Here is a 19,211-nt window from a genome sequence, read left to right on the forward strand (position 1 = left end):
AGTATTGGTATTTTAACAATACTGATTCTTCCAATCAGTGAACATGGAATATTTTTCCATTTATTTGTGTCTTCTTCTATTTCTTTTATCAGTGTCTTAGAGTTTTCAGAGTAGAGATCTTTCATCTCCTTGGTTAGATTTATTCCTAATGACTTTATTGGTTTTGATGCTGTTGTAAGTGGGATCAATTTCTGTTTCAGAAAATTTATTATTACAGTATCAGTTTTCTTAATGGTAAAACAGAGATAACCAAAGCTAACTCCCAGTATTTTTGTAAGGATTAAATGACCTATAATTGTTTACCATAATTTTTTTTTATTTCTTTTTTAATGTTTATTTTTGAGGGGGTGGGGGAAGGGCAGAGAGAGAGGGAGACACAGAATCTGAACCAGGCTCCAGGCTCTGAGTTGTCAGCACAGAGCCCAACGTGGGGCTCAAACTCATGAGCCATGAGAGCATGACCTGAGCTGAGGTTGGACCCTAACTGAGCCACCTGGGGAGCCCGTTTACCATAATTTTGCTTCACATAAGGTAAATGTTCTTTAGTAGTAACCACTAATATCACTGTTATCCATCAAGTGGGTTGAATGTCGTTTACCTTAATCATCCCCTGCTATTGCACAGTGGGGCTATAAACTTCATACTGGAGAGAGATGATACAAAGCTAAGCTAATGATGGCCTAGTCAACAGCAGTAGGCATCAACTTGGTGTGATACACCCCTTGGTGAGTCTAGATTTCCCTCAGGACTTGAGCTGCTTGCAGTGCTGTTTCTTAGTGGACCCTACACAGGCCAGGATGCACCACCTCTGTCGTACAAGGAGTCCATGGCGGAGGCTGTGTGCACCTTGGACACCCCTGCCCCACCTGGAGCTGGCTGTCCACCTTGGGAAAGCTGACTAAGGTTATGAAAGATCTTTCGGTTGAATCGAAATTTTTAAATTTTTAAAATTTTTTAAAATTTATATGAAAAATCAGGATTGTAATGTGTAAAGAGCTATGGATTACATGATTGGTTCCAAGAACATTCTCGAGGGGTTTTATTGTTTGTTTGACAAATACTTAGGTTTTGCTCAGTCCTTTTGAAAGGAGTGTAAAATGTCAGGCCGAGACAGATGTATAAAGTAGAAAATGGAGACGTGCTTCATTCTCATCAACAAGCACAATATGGTTTTTTCCAGTCTTTATTACTTCAAAATCCTTCATCTGATATTTAAAATGTATTTATGTTGAGTCATTTCTCTCTCTCTTGCTGGTGAACCAAAGATCATGAAATGATTCTGCAGAGGTAGTAGCATTACGTTCAGTTTCTTTTTTTGTATATATCAGATAAGAGCCTTGCAAATGGAAGTAAGTCCGCCTCACATCCTCTGTATGGTCATGGCCATGATGTTTGCCTTTTTGTCACTGATGCAACATTTATTAGTTCATAAAACCTTTTCCAAAGAACCTGAGGGCTTTTTGGTGAAAGGTGACTATAGTAAGAACAAAGTTAGTTATTAACAGTCTACTTTTCTTTCTACAAACATTGCTTTGCCTCTTTTTAGTATTTAGAAAGTACTAGTTTTTTAAGTGTTGTGGGGTGGGGGTGGGGAGCCTGACAGGCCAAATGGAAATGAATGCACATATTTGGAGTTAGAATTTCTTAATCCTCAACTAGGAAGGGAAAATAAAAGTTTTGAGGTTCACCTTAGTTTAAGCCTCTAAGTCGCTCTCTCTGAAACATACTTTCTGGTTGGTAAAATTCTCACAGATCTGAGGCATTAAAGCACCTTAAGAGGCTCACTTTCTGCAAAACCTCAAGAGTAACAGAAGAGAAAAACGGCAGCAGTTCCAGACTTGCGTATATGTCCCCAAAGGCTAGGGGACCCCTGTACAACTCGCCTGCTGTCTTTAACTCCCTGCCATCCATTTAGTCAGCAGGTCTTCCTGTAACTGGTAGGCTACAGTGGCTATAATCCTTCCAGTAAGCCCAAGAAAAAGTCTACCAAAATTTCTGAAATTTTCACAGAATGTCAATATTTGAGAGTATTTGTCCTGTCAGAGAGAGTGAAAATGGAAAAAGGTAAGGACTCTGGAGCACTGGGCACATCCCTGGCTGTATTCATTTGTAACTAAGCAGCAGTGTTTTTGTTCTGTTTATTTTTTCTCGCTCTTACTGTATTCTCCTTTTATCATTGGAAGTAATTCGTTATTTCAGGAGATTATTATGATACTTATGGTATATACATTATGTATTCATATACTTTTAATATATACTATTACATGTAATTAGTGTTATCATTATACTATTTTTCCTTTTAAGTATCAGTGGCTTCTTTTTCTAGAGCAATCATGAAATTTCACAGTATGAAAATGGAAGAAATCAACAAAATTATTCGTGACCTTTGGCGAAGTACCTATCGTGGACAAGGTAATTTACATGGTTTATCACGGATCTTTTCCAAAGCCCCGTCCCTGGCTTTTTGCACATATTATCTCTCATCATGCCAGTATTACCTCCTGGACCCCTTTGTGAACATCTCTGAAGAGATTTTCTAAGAATTCTTATCTTGACAATATCTTGTAACAAGGAAAGAAAATGCAAAGTTTTCTATTCCAAACCCTGACGAGACTTACATATTTGGCTATGGTACATATTATATTTAACTGATGACCTAATAGATTCTGTTGAAGTGTAGATAGGGATAAGCTGAAATGTGATAAGAAGAAAACCAGCAGGAGGAAATTCTTTTAATAGGGGAACTAAGCAAGGCAGAGCAGAGACTGAGGGTTGAGACATCTGGGTTGCTTCTTCCTCATGAACCCTCTCAGCCACTTTTAATGGTAATGTCACGTTGCTTCTTAGGCTTACTTGATATTTGCAGATGACAAAAGGCTACAGAGTATAGGTTGCTCTGAAATCTTCTTTTTGTGTCAGATATTGAATACATAGAAATTCGGTCTGATGCCGATGAAAATGTATCAGCCTCTGATAAAAGGCGGAATTATAACTACCGAGTGGTGATGCTGAAGGGAGACACAGCCTTGGATATGCGAGGACGATGCAGTGCTGGACAGAAGGCAGGTATCTCAAGCCCCTAGGAAGCCCACAGATAACTGACAGAAACTAGTGTCTGTGCAGTGAAAGCACCCAGAGCTGCTGGAGAATATGGTGAGAAGACCCTCACAGCACTCGTTGTTGCCACATAAAGTTAGCCAGACTCAGCTACCCATTACCCTCTTCCAGTTTTAACGAGCATTTCCTGCAACATTAGATAATCTCTCAGGAGAAGGGTCTGAGAGGTCCTCACGTGATCAGCCTAACGGAGAACCATTCATTGCTTCATAACTCTCCTTATGAGAATAAAGTTACTTGTGTTATCAATTGTAAGACATACCTCTGTTTTATGTGCCACCAAGAAAGAAAGAATGCAGTTTTAACTGCAAGAATGCATCCTGATTTCAGAGCAGTCAGAAGTGGAGGAGGGGCGTTCACCAAACCACATCCCAGGTTGAGCCACATGAGGCATTAAAATAACTAAGTCTCATTGAAAAGCAGCCCCATCACAGGACTGCGTCCCTGCTCCCACCTAGCCTTTGGACCTGCAGACCCTCTAAAAGAAGGGTTCTTGCCAGGAGCACCTGGCTGGCTCAGTCAGAAAAGCATCTGACTTTTGATCTTGGGGTTTGAGCCCCATGTTGGATGTAGAGATTACTTTAGAACAATGTTAAGAGAAGCGTCTGTTAGACCAGAGGCCTTGACACCCAGAGCTGCCCCTGCATCCCTTCTCCCCACACTGCCTAGACTCAGCTGCTGGGTCAGGCCATCTGGCTCTAGATGAGGCTCTGAGAGGACAGCCTGTGTTGTTGGATAGGGAGCACAGAGCAAATCAGAGGAGTAAAGCTTTAAGGAATCAGGAAAATTGGACCTTCATCCTTGGGGAACAAGGCTGGGTCCTTTCACTGCACATAGGTTTATAACCAAGATGTCATGGATGCTTGAGCTTACTCTTTTTAGATTAGAAGCAGATTATATGGGATAAAAATTCCAGACCCCTGATTTTCTTTAAAAAATCTTAAAATTCTAGAAAAGGGTGCTCACATTATATAAAGTATTTTCATAAATAGTTTTCTATTTTTGCTTGAAGACAATCCTGTGTATATGTATTTTTTGTCAGCCCAGCTGATACCAATTTAAGGCATATGCAGATTATTATCTTAATCATAGTCTGCAAAAATGACAACTTTGTGATCTATAACCAGTATTCCTACTTGCTTTGGTGGTTTTCAGTGGTTATTATGAATAAGAAAATACAGAGTTTGTAACATGTCCCTTTGTATTGAAAATGCTTTGAAAATTATTTTCTAAACAAAGTAGATTTCCTATAGATACTCTAACTTATAAAAATTAGCAGTAATTGCTTCCTTGGTGTTGGGTTGGGGGAGAAAACAAAAACTTTGGTAAAGGTTGGCCAGGAACATCATTTAGACTCTTAATATGTAGGGTTGCAGGTGGGGGCTGTATTAGCGTTCAAATACAGGAAGGAAGTGTCTTCCCCAAAGGGCCAAGCTATGATCCTGGCTTCTGCAGTCTTCTAGCCTTCCCTGGACATCAGAGAGAAGCTGTAAAATGATCTGAAATCACAACTCACTCACTGATGCTCCTTTATTCATAGATTCAAGGGGAGGGGATATGGACAGCTCATGCAAAAGTAGTGGATACTCTGTTATTCTTAATTCTGTGTCCTTTGTGCCCTCAGATGGCTTCAGCTGGGGCTGAGGGTTTTAGTAGTAGGTTTCTACTAACTGGGAAAGTGCCTCAGAGTTTCAGTTCCTTGGATGTCCTATAGTTTAGCTTAAATAAAACCGTACTTCTGTACTCCTGATACACTGACCCGGGAATATTCTTTCTGTCTTGGTTCCCTCAGAATTATAAACACAGACACTTAAGTGTAGGTTAGAACACAATACCTGATGCCCCTCTGGGACCCCAGAACATACAGATTTAAAAGTAACTCGGAAAAAGAGTGGGTGAGAGGTTGTTAATCTTATACAGTTAACTAAAATGATTAGTTACAGATAAACTAATGCAGATGACAGGCTGAGATACAACATACCTGATGGTTCACTTTCTGGAAGGGTTTAAGAGTCTGGTCACAGGGCCAGGCTCTCCCAAGTAAAAGAGCAACAATTCACCTAAAGTCACTGACCCGATGACATTGCTCCCTTCCCTGATAAAGACATTGGGCCAGGTGTGCATGCTTTCCTAATGTGAATGAGAAAGAGGTCTGTGTGGTACAGCTCAGCTCTGGTGCTTTCTTCCAGGTATTAGCCTCACTCATCATTCGTCTGGCCCTGGCTGAAACATTCTGCTTGAACTGTGGCATCCTTGCCCTGGATGAGCCAACAACAAATCTTGACAGAGAAAATATTGAATCTCTTGCACATGCTCTCGTTGAGTAAGTATCTCAAATTTGGGGGCAGGCTATGATAGTAATATATACTACACTTATAAAGTAACGTAGAGTTCTGTGGTGAAAACCTCTGCATGTGTCTTCCTTGGGAAAGCTAGTTGGTGTCAGACGTTAGGCTTTACCTTTGATAGTAATTCTTCAGATGCTTAAAAAGAACTAGGCGGTGAACAGCAGCCCCAGACACATCCTGCAGTCTCCCCAGGTGTCCTGAAGGGTTTCCTGGCTTGGTTTGCTTTCTCTGTAAACCCACCAGAGGTGCCCACAGGTCATGTAGAGGAGTTAGCATGCCCTGCTTAAAACATTTCTAGGTGCTAATTGTGGATTTTGGCCCATCTCCCCAGTTTTATGAGGAATGACAGCTCCTATTCAAAAAGTATAATAGTGGTTATATAGAATCTAGAAAGTAAAATTGCACACAGCTTTTGCCACATTCAAGTGTGGTGGGTGCAGACCCCAGGAATGGGCAGCCCCTCCTGTGCTGGCAGAGGAAACCCACTTTTCCCAAACTAAAGAAGCTATTTTGGGTACTCTGGCTCAAGATAGATTCTTTCTGGCAGAGACACTAGCAGGAATGGGGCACCTTTCTCAGCCACCTCTCAGTCATCCTGCATGACCAGCACATAAGGGCTAATACTTTTCAAAGCTCAGTGCATTCAGCCACGGGTAAGTGATAAACAAATGGTTAGTTAAAAAGTCTGATTTCAGTCTCATAGCTAGTTACCTCAGCATATAATGAGCAAAAATGTTCCCAGTACACCCACTCAGGCCTCTTGTGTGTCATACTAATGATGCATCTAGTGACTGGTGGTGGCAGAATTCTAAGTAGACCCAGCTCCTAAGAAGGCAGCTGGGCTTGCATATGTAATTTCCCTTGCCTGTAGTTGGTGTTTTTTTTTTTTCTTTCTTCCAGAGATAATTAGTAACAGGTCAGGAAAACCCCAGACAAAGGAATAAGTAAGACTCCTAAAGTTGAGCAGCTCAGGCATTAAGGAAAATTTAGTAAAACATTTCTGCCTGTTTTAATAAGAACAACTTTGTGTTCTGGAAGAAACTAGATCATGTATTTTCATCAGTCCCTGAGTCAGACCTAGAGGAAGAGTCACTCCATCACCCTCACTGTCTGGATCGGACATGGGACTCCTACCTGGCTGGGCTGAAGGTCTGGGTCCAGCTCCCCCTCTCCAGTTTCCTCCAGGGTTGTCCTGTGTCTGACAAGGTTCTCAGTGTCTTTTTCATATAAAGGCGAGGATTATTTATGCTCTTCAGTAATAAAAGGTTCTCAATATATTGTTTCAGGATAATAAAGAGTCGCTCGCAGCAGCGTAACTTCCAGCTTCTGGTAATCACTCACGATGAGGATTTTGTGGAGCTCTTAGGGCGTTCTAAATATGTGGAGAAATTCTACAGGATTAAGAAGAACATTGATCAGTGCTCAGAGATTGTGACATGTAGTGTTAGCTCTCTAGGTTCTTATGTTCATTAAAAATAGTCAAGATTTTGGGGCGCCTGGGTGGCTTAGTCTGCTAAGTGTCCGACTTCAGCTCAGGTCATGATCTCAACAGTTCGTGAGTTCGAGCCCCAAGTCGGGCTCTGTGCTGACAGCTCAGAGCCTGGAGCCTGCTTCTGATTCTGTGTCTCCCTCTGTCTCTCTGCCCCTCCCCGACTCATCCTCACTCACACTCTCTCGCTCTCAAAAATAAAAACATTAAAATTTTTAGTCAAGATTTTGCCTTAGAAGCAAGTCCTCAGGCAGCTGTTTATTTCTGGTTTCAACTAAGTCAGTGCAAAAATCTGTCCTTTCAGAGGAGCTTTGTGTCTAGGATTTTGAATGTCTGAGAGGTTCTACCATCATTAAAATTGTTTCTCAGGACAATTGGACTGATTTCCTGAACTTCATCCCCCTCCAGGCAGCCTCCGTCAGGCCTGGGGGTTCAGTAGCAGCACAGTTGGACTCAGCTACTCTGTTTCCCTTCCCAGCACAAATGAATGATTCCTGGTACTACCAGAAGCTGTTACCTTTCACTTCAAAGCACTGTTAAGAAGTAGGTTTTCACTGCCTTGATAATTAAGGATTTGGGCATTTAAAAAAAGTGTTGGGGCACCTGGGTGGCTTAGTTGGTTAAGTGTCCGACTTCGGCTCAGGTTATCATCTCTTGGTTGGTGAGTTCGAACCCCCCATCAGACACGCTGCTATCAGCACAGAGCCTGCTTCAGATTCTCTATCCCCCTCTCTCCCTCCCCCTCCCCTACTCTCTCTCAAAAATAAACGTTTAAAAAAAAAGTGTTACCTTTGAATTTCTTTGGATATGATTTTTAAAACCTGAGTTATTAGTGAGCACTAATATCTGAAGATGACTGGAAATCATGAGGTTTTAATATTTGGCTCTGCTCCATTTTATAAATACCAGAAGTAACCTTCCTCACTGGGACTCAGTTTCCCAAAGTAAAATTAGTAGTAGTCCTATGGGGCATCAGGGTTTGAAAGGAACCTTAAGTAATCATGTAATTGAAACTCACCATCTTCCCCCCACCCCATACCCCTGCCAGGTAGTCACCCAAACTTGGGGTTCTCTCTAGACAGAGAAAGTTCTCCACTGTGCACATCCACCTTTGGAAAGCTCTGATCAATAGCAGGATTCCCTTTGCTTGAGGCATGATCTGCCATCATGAAGAAGTCTGGGGCTTTCCATATATCCTATGTACATCTCTGCCTCACCATCAATCTTGATGGTTCACCAAGTGCATTCCAGCGTGGAAGGCAAGCAAGGCTCACTCATGGAGTCATAGCCTTCTCCCAGTGGGCTCTGACCAGACCTGGAAAAGCAGGCCTCATCCTCATTCCAGATCTTATTTCCATTAAAGGTCCAATCACACCTTTTCCCTGGATTGCCAGCTGACACCAGAAAGCTTTCCCCAAGCATTACACACTGAATGCTACCAAGCCACACACTTTTGAGTTAGACTTTTTGGAGTTGACTTTTTCAGAGAGTCTGGTCAGTCATGTGGCATAGTTTTGTGCCATCTGCAAATCTAATGAGTATATGGTATAGATAGCCCTTCTTAACCACAATATAGAGAGAATTAAGCCCTAAGGACCTAAGGTATCTGCAATAGGCGGAATAAAGACCTCCAAAGATACCAAATCCTAATCCCTAGAACCTCTGAATGTTACCTCATTTGGCTAAGGGACTTGACAGATGTGATTAAAGATAAGGATCTTGACAAGGGGAGATTATCCGGGTGGGCCGTAAATGTAATTACAAGTGTCCTAAGGAAGCAGAGAGCAAGATCATGCAACCAGCAAAGGCAGCATGTGGATGGATGCATAGACAAGTTCTGTGCTGTGAAGGTAGAGGAAGGGCTGTAAGCCAAGGAATTCAAGCTACCAGGAATGGCCGAAAAAAGCAAAGGAATGCTCTCCCTTCAGAGCCTCCAAAAAGGAATCAGCTGACACCTTGATTTAATGAGCCCTGATTGGGGCTTTTGACCTCCAGAACTGTAGAAGAGAATAGATTTTTGGTGTTTTAAGCTACTTAGTGTGAGCTCATTTGCTACAGCAACAGTAGGAAACTCCTACGGTATCCATCGTAATCCATTTCTGTGCACCTCAAGTGACCTTACAGTTGACCCTTGAACAACATGGGTTTGAACTGCGTGGGTCCACTTACATCTGGGGTTTTTGCCACCAACAGTACAGTATCGTAAATGTATTCCCTTTTCCTTACGAGTTTCTTGGTATTTTCTTTCCTGTAGCTTACTTTGCTTTATGAATACTGTATATAATATACAAACAGAATACGTGTTTATCAGCTGTTTATGTCATCAGTAACACTTCCAGTCAGCATTATAGTATCAGTAGCTAAGTTTTGGGGTAGTCAAAAGTTACACAAAGGTGTTTGCGCTGAGGGGTTGGCTCCCCTAACTCTTGCGTTCATTTTTCAAAGGTCAACTGTAGTTACATATGATCATCTTTTGGGAGAACGGAAAAAAGTGTTACTCAAATCATTTTGTGTTCTGTTATTTACATGAAGAACCCTGGGTGAGAAAGTCTGGTCCAGACACTCTCCTAATGCCTGGATCAAAGGGCCAAGGAACACAGCCACCACTCCAGCCAACTGCTTCCTGTCCACTGACTGAGAAGTTTCAGTCATCCTAATTGGCTTGGAAAAACTAAAATTACCTATTTACCACACTAGCATGAGCTCCACAAAGGTACCATGGGGAAAAACTGACCAGTTTCAGAACAAAGATCCAGGAACTTGTAAATTAATACAAGCACTTCATTTCCAGCCATATATTAAGCATACACAATAGCCAAGATTTTTTATCCCAAGAATGCAAGAGTATTTCAAAAAGTCATAAATCTGTTCATAAATCATCACCATAATAAAGCCAAAGGTTAAAAATTCTGCTAGACACCAAACATGGACCATTTTTTTTATATATACAATTCAACATCTCTTAGCTTTAGCCAAACTCCTAAAACTACCATCTTCTTAATGGTACTTGTGTCACCAAGTCAAAATTAAAGTCATCTTAATAGCAAAAGATGAAGCATTTCTCATTAAATAAAAAAGTGTTATCTTCTATCAAAAGGTTTCTGAAAGCACTAGCCAGTACAACATGGAATGACAATAAAGGCCATACAGGATAAATGCGGGCAAGGAAGCAAAGTTATTTACAAATTACAGATTTCCCATCTCAGCTCCCTACTCCCTGAGGTCCGTGGAGCTTCCCCAGCCGCCCTTCTGACAGTGGCCGTTTTCACATTCCCCTTGTAACCATGGAGGTGGGATAGGTGCCCTTCCTACTTCTCACTGGTGCTTCTCGATCATTATCCATTAAACACCCACCCCCCTCCTCCACACATGGGATGAGTAGATATCCCAGTGTCGAGATGAAGAATAGGAGCCAGTGTCCCAAGCACCACCAATCACTAGTTCTGGGACCTTGGGCAAGTTAGTTATTCTCTTTTAGCTCTGATTCCTGATCTTTAAAGTAGGTAAGACACCACCTCTATTGGGGAGTTAAGAGAATTAAATGCCTAGAACTGCTTACTGCTTAGAACTGCTTAGAATTGCCTGGCACACAAGTAAGTACAGTAAAACCTTGGATTGCAACTAACTTGTTCTGCAAGTGTTCCACAAGAGAAGCAAACGTTTCCAATAAATTCTAACTTGATAGATGAGCAATGTCTTGCAGTACGAGTAGTACATGATGCCAAACGTCACAACTGAGTCAATGGTTCTCTCATCTGCGGGACTGTGGGTGATCGTCTCCCATCCTCAAATGCTTGGTCTCAGGCCGTGGTGTTTGGCAGAAATCGTTGATTTTTCAGTATGTTGGAAGGTGCCAACAACTAGCTGAGTGTATTTTTTATCACTTCAAAGCATCTCTGGACAGTCCTTTGCTTTTCCATACAAGAGTAAGCTTAGGAATGCTTTGCTTCGTTCTAGGGCAGGCTGCCTGCAGACATAGACCCTTTCCTCTGTTGCCTTATTGGCAGTCACATGAAGTACAGTACATGACAAGAGTTTATTAATACTGTACTGTATTCACTACTGTAGTCAATACCATGCGAGTGTATACAATGGACCCCATGCAGAAAAAGGGTGAAAAGAAAAGCAGTAAGAAGGAGATGATTACAGTGGAAGAAGGATATCCTAAAGAAGTAAAAATGAGGTATGTGAGTGGCTGAAATGACAAGATTTTATAAAAAGCCTACATCTGTGTCTGGTCTGCAGAGGAGGAGGAGTAAAAGACAGAAGAATCCCTCAATTCGAATGAGATTAGTGAGATGTGTAAAAGGTGGGAAGCAGTGCAACATTTTGTAGAAAAGCACCACCCAATGAAGCGTACGAGCTACGAATCTGTTTCACGACAATGCAATGTCACATTTCCGCAAAATCCTCAAAAGGAGGCAAAAGCAAATGTCATTGGATAGGTTCCTTGTTAAAGCTGCACAAAAAGAAAAAGATTCCATTGAGCCAATAGATAGCAGTGATTCCATTAATGATAGTGAAATTCGTCCTACACAGTAACCCTCCTCTCTCTTGTCTCCCCCACACCAGCCGTTCCAGCTCGGGTTAGCGAGTGGCTTGCCACGTGCACCTTCCACTGAGCTGCCTTTCATGGTTTAAAAACAAAAAGTAGGAAAGAAAAGCCTTTTGACAAGATACAGGTAACAGCCACAGACAGAAGTAGGATGGAGCACATGCAAAGTTCTTACAACAGAGGCAGGGCACTGAGCTCTCTCCGCAACCCTCTAGGTGCTGACTTCTCAAGTGTGCCCAGTCTAGATCTTGTCTAAACTCCTGACTCAGAGTCAGCTGCCTACTGGACATCTAGTTGCCCTTGAATATCTAACCGACATCTGAACTTTAAAATGACAGTCTTTCCCCCAGAACCTCCACCTCCCATAGGCTTTTGGTTAATGGCAACTCCATTCTTTCCATTGCTCAGGCAAAAATCTTGGCATCATCCTTCATATTTTATCTCATACCCCACATCTAACCCACCGGTTTAACTATGGGCTCAACTTTGAAAATGTAGCCAGAATCCGACCACGGCTTACCTTCTAAACCACCACTGCCCTGACCCCAGCCACCATCATCTCTAATGTGAATCATCTGAGGAGCTACCTAAATGCTTTCACTGGTCGGTCCTGCCCCCGGCACTGTGTTCTCAACACACCGGTCAGTCATCTTTGAAAGAGTAAACCAATTCTCTGTTTCTCACAGGAGGGTGGCTCACCAACTCTGAAGCCACTTTATATACACAAATCAGAGAAATACACACGTATTGTAGATGATAAGAGCCAAGTTTCTGTTAGAGAAATGTTTGTATATCATTAGGAAAGGGGGAAGACTAAAAACAACCCTGAAGTATCATGCTGAATCCAAAGTATCTGTATATTTACAGTTTTCGTATATAAAGGATTTCTACTTCGTTTAGCAAAGTAAAGGGAGGGAATAACGGGTGGGGGAGCGGGGGGGGGGGTGGGAATAAGAATAGTAAGGACTGCCAAAAATCTGCTCCTCCACAGGAGCCATGAGAATGATGGCCAAAGCTGTTACACTTTTTCGGCACTTTGGAAATTAACTAATGGCCTGCATGAAGCCAAGAAGTGTGTATTCAAGCAAAACAATCACAGGGAGAAAAGCCGGTGGCTTTGTCCCACCCCCCATCTCTGTGGTAGCTTTGAAAACCAGAAGCCCCATGACTACAGTACCTATGAAAACCAGCAGTGACTGGAAGGGCCAGAATAGACTGGAAGTCTCCAAAACCGTTTGCCCCAGAGAACTGCTGAGCATAAAAGGAACAATCCAAATGACAGCCCTGCCTTAGTTTAAAGCTAGGTTCTCTTTTCTGTTTATTATGGATCTTTGATAAGAAGTACAGGTGCTGAGAAGTCTGTTTTGCTTGCTGTTTGCTACAAGCATTGTGAAACCTTTCCTGAATGTAACTCGCTATGTAAAAAATAAGCTGTAAAACTTCCTAAATGTAATCTGGTATGTAACAGGATAAGTGATTGCACTTAAACTAACCGGCATTTCTCGCTTCTGTAAACCTGCTTGCTTAGCACATTCCCCACCTACCCTACCCTCTTCCCCCTTCCCCCTTTTTCCTCCCGCCACAAGTAACGGACAAAGCCTTCCCGCCAAAGAACAGACAAAGGACGCCCAATCAGAGAACAACAAATGTCCTTACTTTAAAGTCAACCAATCAGACCCCTCATAATTTTAAAACCTCCCCTGTGCTGTTTGTCTCTGTCTATAAAAACGCTGTACCAACCCTGATCGAGGTCCTCTTGTGTCACCGGCGACGAGTGTGCAGAGGACCAGGTTCGAACCTGCAATAAACGACCCTTGCCGCTTGGCTTTGACTTACGACTCTGGTGGACTTTTGTGGGAGGTTTCGGAACTTCGGGCATTACAAGCGGCGTGGCAGCTCACTGAAAATCTCCATCCTCGGGGCTGATCTTTATTTGAACGGACTCTGGCTCTGCCTGCAAACAGCCCTAACTGCGGTAGGCTATCCCTCTTAGCGGGCAAGCACTGCAGCAGCCTGGGGTAGCATGACCAAGTGGGGCCGGCAACAGGGTAACCAAACACCTAAAAGAAGAAAATAAGACAAGGAGAGGCCTGTGGGAGATTTGACATGCCACCACACATTCCTGGGAGTCTACAGGTTCGTGTGTGAGTCACAGTTTTGTGAATGCTCAGGAGGACCCTGAGAAGACCCTAAGCTCTGACCTTGAAACTCCACTCACACAACCTGTGAAGGCTAAGGCCTTGCAAACCGCCTGCTGGAGCACCAAGGACACGACAGAAAAAATTCTCCCGGTCCCACAGACACATGCACAGCCTTTCAACTAAGGCTTGGAAACTTTTTAGCTCAAGACATTAAATGAAATCTCTGTACAATCATTTACTTAGCACCAAGCTGAGAATTCAGTGACCACACATAGCAGAGAATACAGTTTTACAAAGTTAGTCCAAGAAAGGAGGCTTCAGGTCTAAGATGTCAATGTAGGAAGACCTTCAACTCCCCTCCTCCATGGATGCTCCAAATTCATACCTATTTGTAGAAAGATTCCTCTTGAAAAAGAACCCAGGGCTGAATGAACAGCTTCAGCACAATAGAAGTGAAACCTTACCCCTGACCCTACGAAGCTCAGCGGTGACTGAGAATACTGAGAGACCAGGAGCAGATTCAGCTGCTCTGCGATACAGAAAAAACCCCTTGATTTAAAAGAGCAATTAGATGGGGCACCTGGGTGGCTCAGTCGGTTAACAATGCAATGCTTGATTACAGCTCAGATCAAGATCTCACAGTTTTGAGACAGAGCCCAGCATCAGGCTCCGCACTGAGTGTAGAGCCTGCTTGGGATTCTCTCTCCCTCTCTCTCTCTGCCCCTCCCCTGCTTGTGCTCTCTCTCTCTCCCTCTCTCAAAACAAACAAACATCCAAACATTAATTAATTAAGCAACCTGAATATAAAATATCAAGTCCCAGAACTCCGCCACAGGGCAGGGAAGCTGCTGGAACTCTCTCTGGCTCAGAGGGTCTGGCTCAAACCGATGTTCATGTGCCCCTCCACCCTGATAAGGTGGATGGGAGTAGGGTCTGGGCACCTTACCCAGCCTGCTTCTTCAATGAGCCCCAGGCCTTTATCCCACACCAGCCCAAACTATCCCCCAAGGTGGCCCTAGCACGGCACACACCAGGACGCCTCTGCTCAGCACTCACTACAGTTGCAGCCATCTTGCCAAGGTGACACAGTTGCAGGGCTCCCAGGAACACCCAAGCCCACACTAGTTTGGCTACAGATGAGTTGCTCTGGCACCTGCTGTGTGCAGGACCACCTCGACTCCAGCCACTCCACTGGGATGCCCCCTGCCTGGAGCACCCCAGGGCACCCTGGCTTGCACCCACATCAGTTGCAGCTGTCCTACCAAGGCACCCTCTGCATGGAGAGCCCTGGGAACCCCCCAGCTTAAACCCATCTCAGCTTCAGCTGTCCTATCAGGGTACCTCTGTGTGAAGAGCCTCAGGTCCACCCCGGCCCATGCCTACTCCGATCTCACCTGTCCCTCCAGGACAGGCACTGGGGATGACCATACACAGGACTGTTCCTTCAAGTATAGGACAAGTAGCTGTTCCACCTGCCTGAGAGAAACACACACAGAAAGTCAAGCAAAATATCAAAAAGATATATGCACCACAATGTTTACTGCAGCATTATTTACAATAGCCAAAACATGAAAGCAACCTACACATCCACTTATAGATGCATGAATTTTACAAACATCACACACACAAACACACACACACACACACACACACACACACACACACAGACTGGAATATTACTATTATATTATACTATGTTATTATATCAGCCATAAATAAGCAGGAAATCTTGCCATTTAAGACAACATGAATAGAACTTGACAGTATTATGCTAAGTGAAATAAGTCAGAGAAAGACAAATACTGTATGATCTCACTTATATGTGGAATCTAAAAATAAAAACAAAGTGGCAAATGGGTGAAGGGGATCAAAAGGTAGAAACTTCATTATAAAATAAATAAGGGGAGCCCAGGTGGCTCAGTTGGTTAAGCATCAGACTTCAGCTCAGGTCATGATCACACGGCTCGTGAGTTCAAGCCCCGCACAGGACTCTGTGCTGACAGCTCAGAGCCTGGAGCCTGCTTCAGATTCGGTGTCTCTGTTTCTCTTTGTCCCTGCCCTGCTTGCACTCCATCTCTCTTTCTCTCAAAAATTAACAAACATTAAAAAAAAAATGTTAATTAAGTCATGGGGATGTAAGGTACAGTATGGTAACTTTGTTAGCATTCAGTCATGCATATCTGAAAGATGCTAAAAGAATAGATATTAGAAGTTCTCATCACAAGAAAAATGATTTTGTAACTGTGTATGGTGACGGATGTTAATTAGACTAATTGTAATGATCATTTTGCAATATAAACAAATACTGAATCATTAGGTCATACACCTGAAACTAAATGTAATATGTCAATTATATCTCAATTTTTGATCAACTAAAAGAGGGGTGCCTGGGTGGCTCAGTTGGTTGAGTGTCTGCCTCTTGGTTGGGGCTCAGGTCATGATCTGCTGGTTCATGGGTGTGAGCCCTACATCAGGCTCCGTGCTGACAGTGTAGAGCCCACTTGGGATTCTCTCTCTTCTCTCTCAGCCTCTTCCCCCTCACACATGCTCACTAGCTCTCTCTCTCTCAAAATACATTTTAAAAAACTTAATGAAAAAAAAAAAAACAGGGGCACCTGGGTGGCTCAGTTGTTAAGCATATGACTTCAACTCAGGTTATGATCTCACAGTTCATGAGTTCGAGTCCCACATAAGGTGAGCTTGAGCCCCGCTTCAGGTGAGTCCCACTTCTCTCTCTCTCTCTCTCTCTCTCTCTCTCTCTCTCTCTCTGCCCTTTGCTCACGTGTGCCCCTGCTTCAAAAAATTTAAAAAAATAAAAACCTCTATGATATTTACATTTAGATGCATCACAAAGTGTCAAAAAAAAAAAAAAAAAAAAGAATCCTGAAACTGTCAAGAGAAAGCAGCAAAATGGCCTCAATAAAATGAATAGCTGATTTCTCCTTAGGAAAAAAATGGAGGCCAGAAGCCAGTGCGATAACGAACTAGAAGTGCTGAATGAAAAAGATTGCAACCAAGAATTCTACATCCAATACAACTATATAGATAAATGAAGATGGAGATATATGGAGATACACATCTGTCTCCACCTACTAGAATGTATCTCTCAGGTAAGGACTGTTGTTTTGTTTTAGTGCCTGACACACAGTAAGCACACAATAAAAATTTACTTAATGAATGAATGAACTTATAATTGTTGTGTGAAGTATTCATACTTATTTATTTAAAATATGTCTTCAAGGGGCATCTGGGTGGCTCAGTCAGTTGAGTGTCTGACTCTTGATTTTGGTTCAGGTCATGATCCCAGGGTTGTGGGATCTAACTCCTGTGTTGGGCTCCACACTGAGCATAGAGACGGCTCGCTTGCTTGCTTGCTTGCTTGCTTGCTTCCTTCCTTCCTTCCTTCCTTCCTTTCTCTCTCTGTCTCTCTCTCTCTCCCTCCCTCCCTTCCTCCCTCTCTCCTCCTCCTCCTTTCCCCTGGTCACACACACTCTCTCTCAAAATAAAATAAAAATACAAAAATAAAATACATCTTCCATACTAGGTTGAATACTTACAAAGCAAAGATTTCATTTTTAGTTCAGGAATAAAGTACTTATCATATACAGATCCACCTGTGAGAATGACAGACACCAAGATGTTACAGTGATTATTACCTCTGGATGCTGGGGTTGTGGGGGATTTTTCTTTATTTGCACATCTGCGCTTCACACAATAACATTTTTGTGTAATTTTTTCAAGTGCAGAATACTGATGTAGGAAAATGCTCTTTATACATTTTAAGTGAAATAAGGTGGTAAAAGTTATAAAATGTATTATCCTGTAAAATATAAATGTGCTTTTAAAAGGACTGTAAGTAGTCACTAAGGTGTTATCAGTGCCACAGGTGCAAAGATTCAGGCTTGCTTCTCATTGCTGGTCCCTTCAACAAATTCCCTACGTTGAAAACATATATTCCAAGTAAATTCAATGGAATGGACACATTATCTCCCACCTGATGATTTGGCAAAATGATAGGAGCCAAATTTTTAAAAGATGGAAACACACCAATATGGGAGAAAAAGACAGTAACAACAGCTTTTTGAAAGATGGAAAGCAGAATGACAGGAGGGACACTGTGTGGCTAACCCAACAACAGTGAATCCCAAACCAGCCACAGAGAAGCTGGGACCTAAAATGATGTAGAGATTCCCCAACAATGCTCAGGAACTTGCAGAAGACCAAGTACTTCTGGATGAGGAGTGGTGAAAACAGGTTGACACTTGGTTTAAAAAGCAATTAGAGGGGCACCTGGGTGGCTCAGTTGGTTGAGCATCCGACTTCAGCTCAGGTCATGATCTTGCGGTCTGTGAGTTCAAGACCCGCGTTGGGCTCTGTGCTTGCTGACAGCTCGGAGCTTGGAGCCTGCTTCGGATTCTGTGTCCCCCTCTCTCTCTGCCCCTCCCCCGCTCATGCTCTGTCTCTCTCTGTCAAAAATAAATAAACATTAAAAAAAATGTTTTTAAAGCAATTAGAGGGTGCCTGGGGGGCTCAGTCGTTTGAGCCTTGGACTTCAGTTCAGGTCATGGTCTTGTGGTTGGTGAGTTCAAGCCCCACACTGGGTTACTGCTGTCAGCACAAAGCCTGGTTCCCCTCTGTCCTCTGTCCCCCTCTCTCTGCCCCTCCCCTGTCTGCACTCTCCCCACAATAAATAATTTTTTTAAAAGGCAGTTAGATCCCCATTTCCATTCCTCAGAGTTAAAGGACTCCACTCCAGTAGAGACAGAACTGTTTTTTCTCTGAAGAGGGTATCTGGAGAAAGAAACACTGGGCATGGTTGACTGCGGCCTAGTTGTGCTGAAATCAGGGCACTAAGTAAACAGTTAACAGATGCTGAGATCCCCCTCGCCCCGCATTCTACCTGCCCCTGGCGGCCAAAATGCTGTTAGCCACACTGGAGATAGGGAGATTCTCTTCTGGGGAATCTGCCCCGTCAGCCAAAAAATGACCCAAAGAAGCTGGCATGGGAGGTTCCCCCCTCCACCACACTGTGAAACACAAGCCAATGGCCCTGCAGTGAACCTCCCCCCTACACACACACACACACACACACACACACACACACACACACACACACTTTCTCTCTCTCCCTCTCTGTCCTCTCTCTCTCAAGGTTTCCAAATTGCTATTAGTCCCCCACTCCTCAATTTGAGCAGGGAATCCAGGATCACCTGACATCCAGGGAAAGCCCATAACATGAAAGAAAAAGATCAAATTAAATTAAAAAGAAAAAATGTGAAAGAAATAAAGACTACACGTGAAGAGGGAAACTTTTAAATTCTCAGATTGCTAAGGTATCCCATCAATGAAACAAAAACATGGTGCCATTAGACACACATTCATATTCAGAGAAGAATACAATACCCTTGGGATGGAATATAATCTTAGAGAAATATCCCAGAGAAGACAATATTTTTTAAAGGAAAAAAACAGAAAAAATAAAATAAAAGCACTACTCCAGGAGGTATATAATAAGAAAATGGTAGTTCCAGTAAGAGAGAAGAGAAAGAATGGAGAGAAAA

General features: G+C 42.9%; 1 protein-coding gene across 4 annotated transcripts in view; it reads left to right on the forward strand.

Moving 5' to 3' along the window:
* Positions 1 to 19,211, forward strand: part of RAD50 (RAD50 double strand break repair protein) — a 97,137-nt gene that overhangs the window by 67,486 nt on the left and 10,440 nt on the right. For 3 of the 4 annotated variants that reach the window (XM_040444425.1, XM_040444427.1, XM_040444428.1), the window contains 4 exons: positions 2,327 to 2,412; positions 2,920 to 3,062; positions 5,307 to 5,440; positions 6,752 to 6,953. In XM_040444425.1, coding sequence (XP_040300359.1) covers positions 2,327 to 2,412; positions 2,920 to 3,062; positions 5,307 to 5,440; positions 6,752 to 6,938 — 550 coding nt within the window. In that variant the 3' untranslated portion in view covers positions 6,939 to 6,953. Of the gene's footprint in view, positions 1 to 2,326; positions 2,413 to 2,919; positions 3,063 to 5,306; positions 5,441 to 6,751; positions 6,954 to 19,211 lie in introns of those variants that run through there. The other variant, XM_040444426.1, reaches the window with a different exon arrangement.

This window comes from Herpailurus yagouaroundi, unplaced genomic scaffold (genome assembly GCF_014898765.1).
Source record: "Herpailurus yagouaroundi ecotype Mexico unplaced genomic scaffold, PumYag 192, whole genome shotgun sequence".
NCBI lineage: Eukaryota > Metazoa > Chordata > Mammalia > Carnivora > Felidae > Herpailurus > Herpailurus yagouaroundi.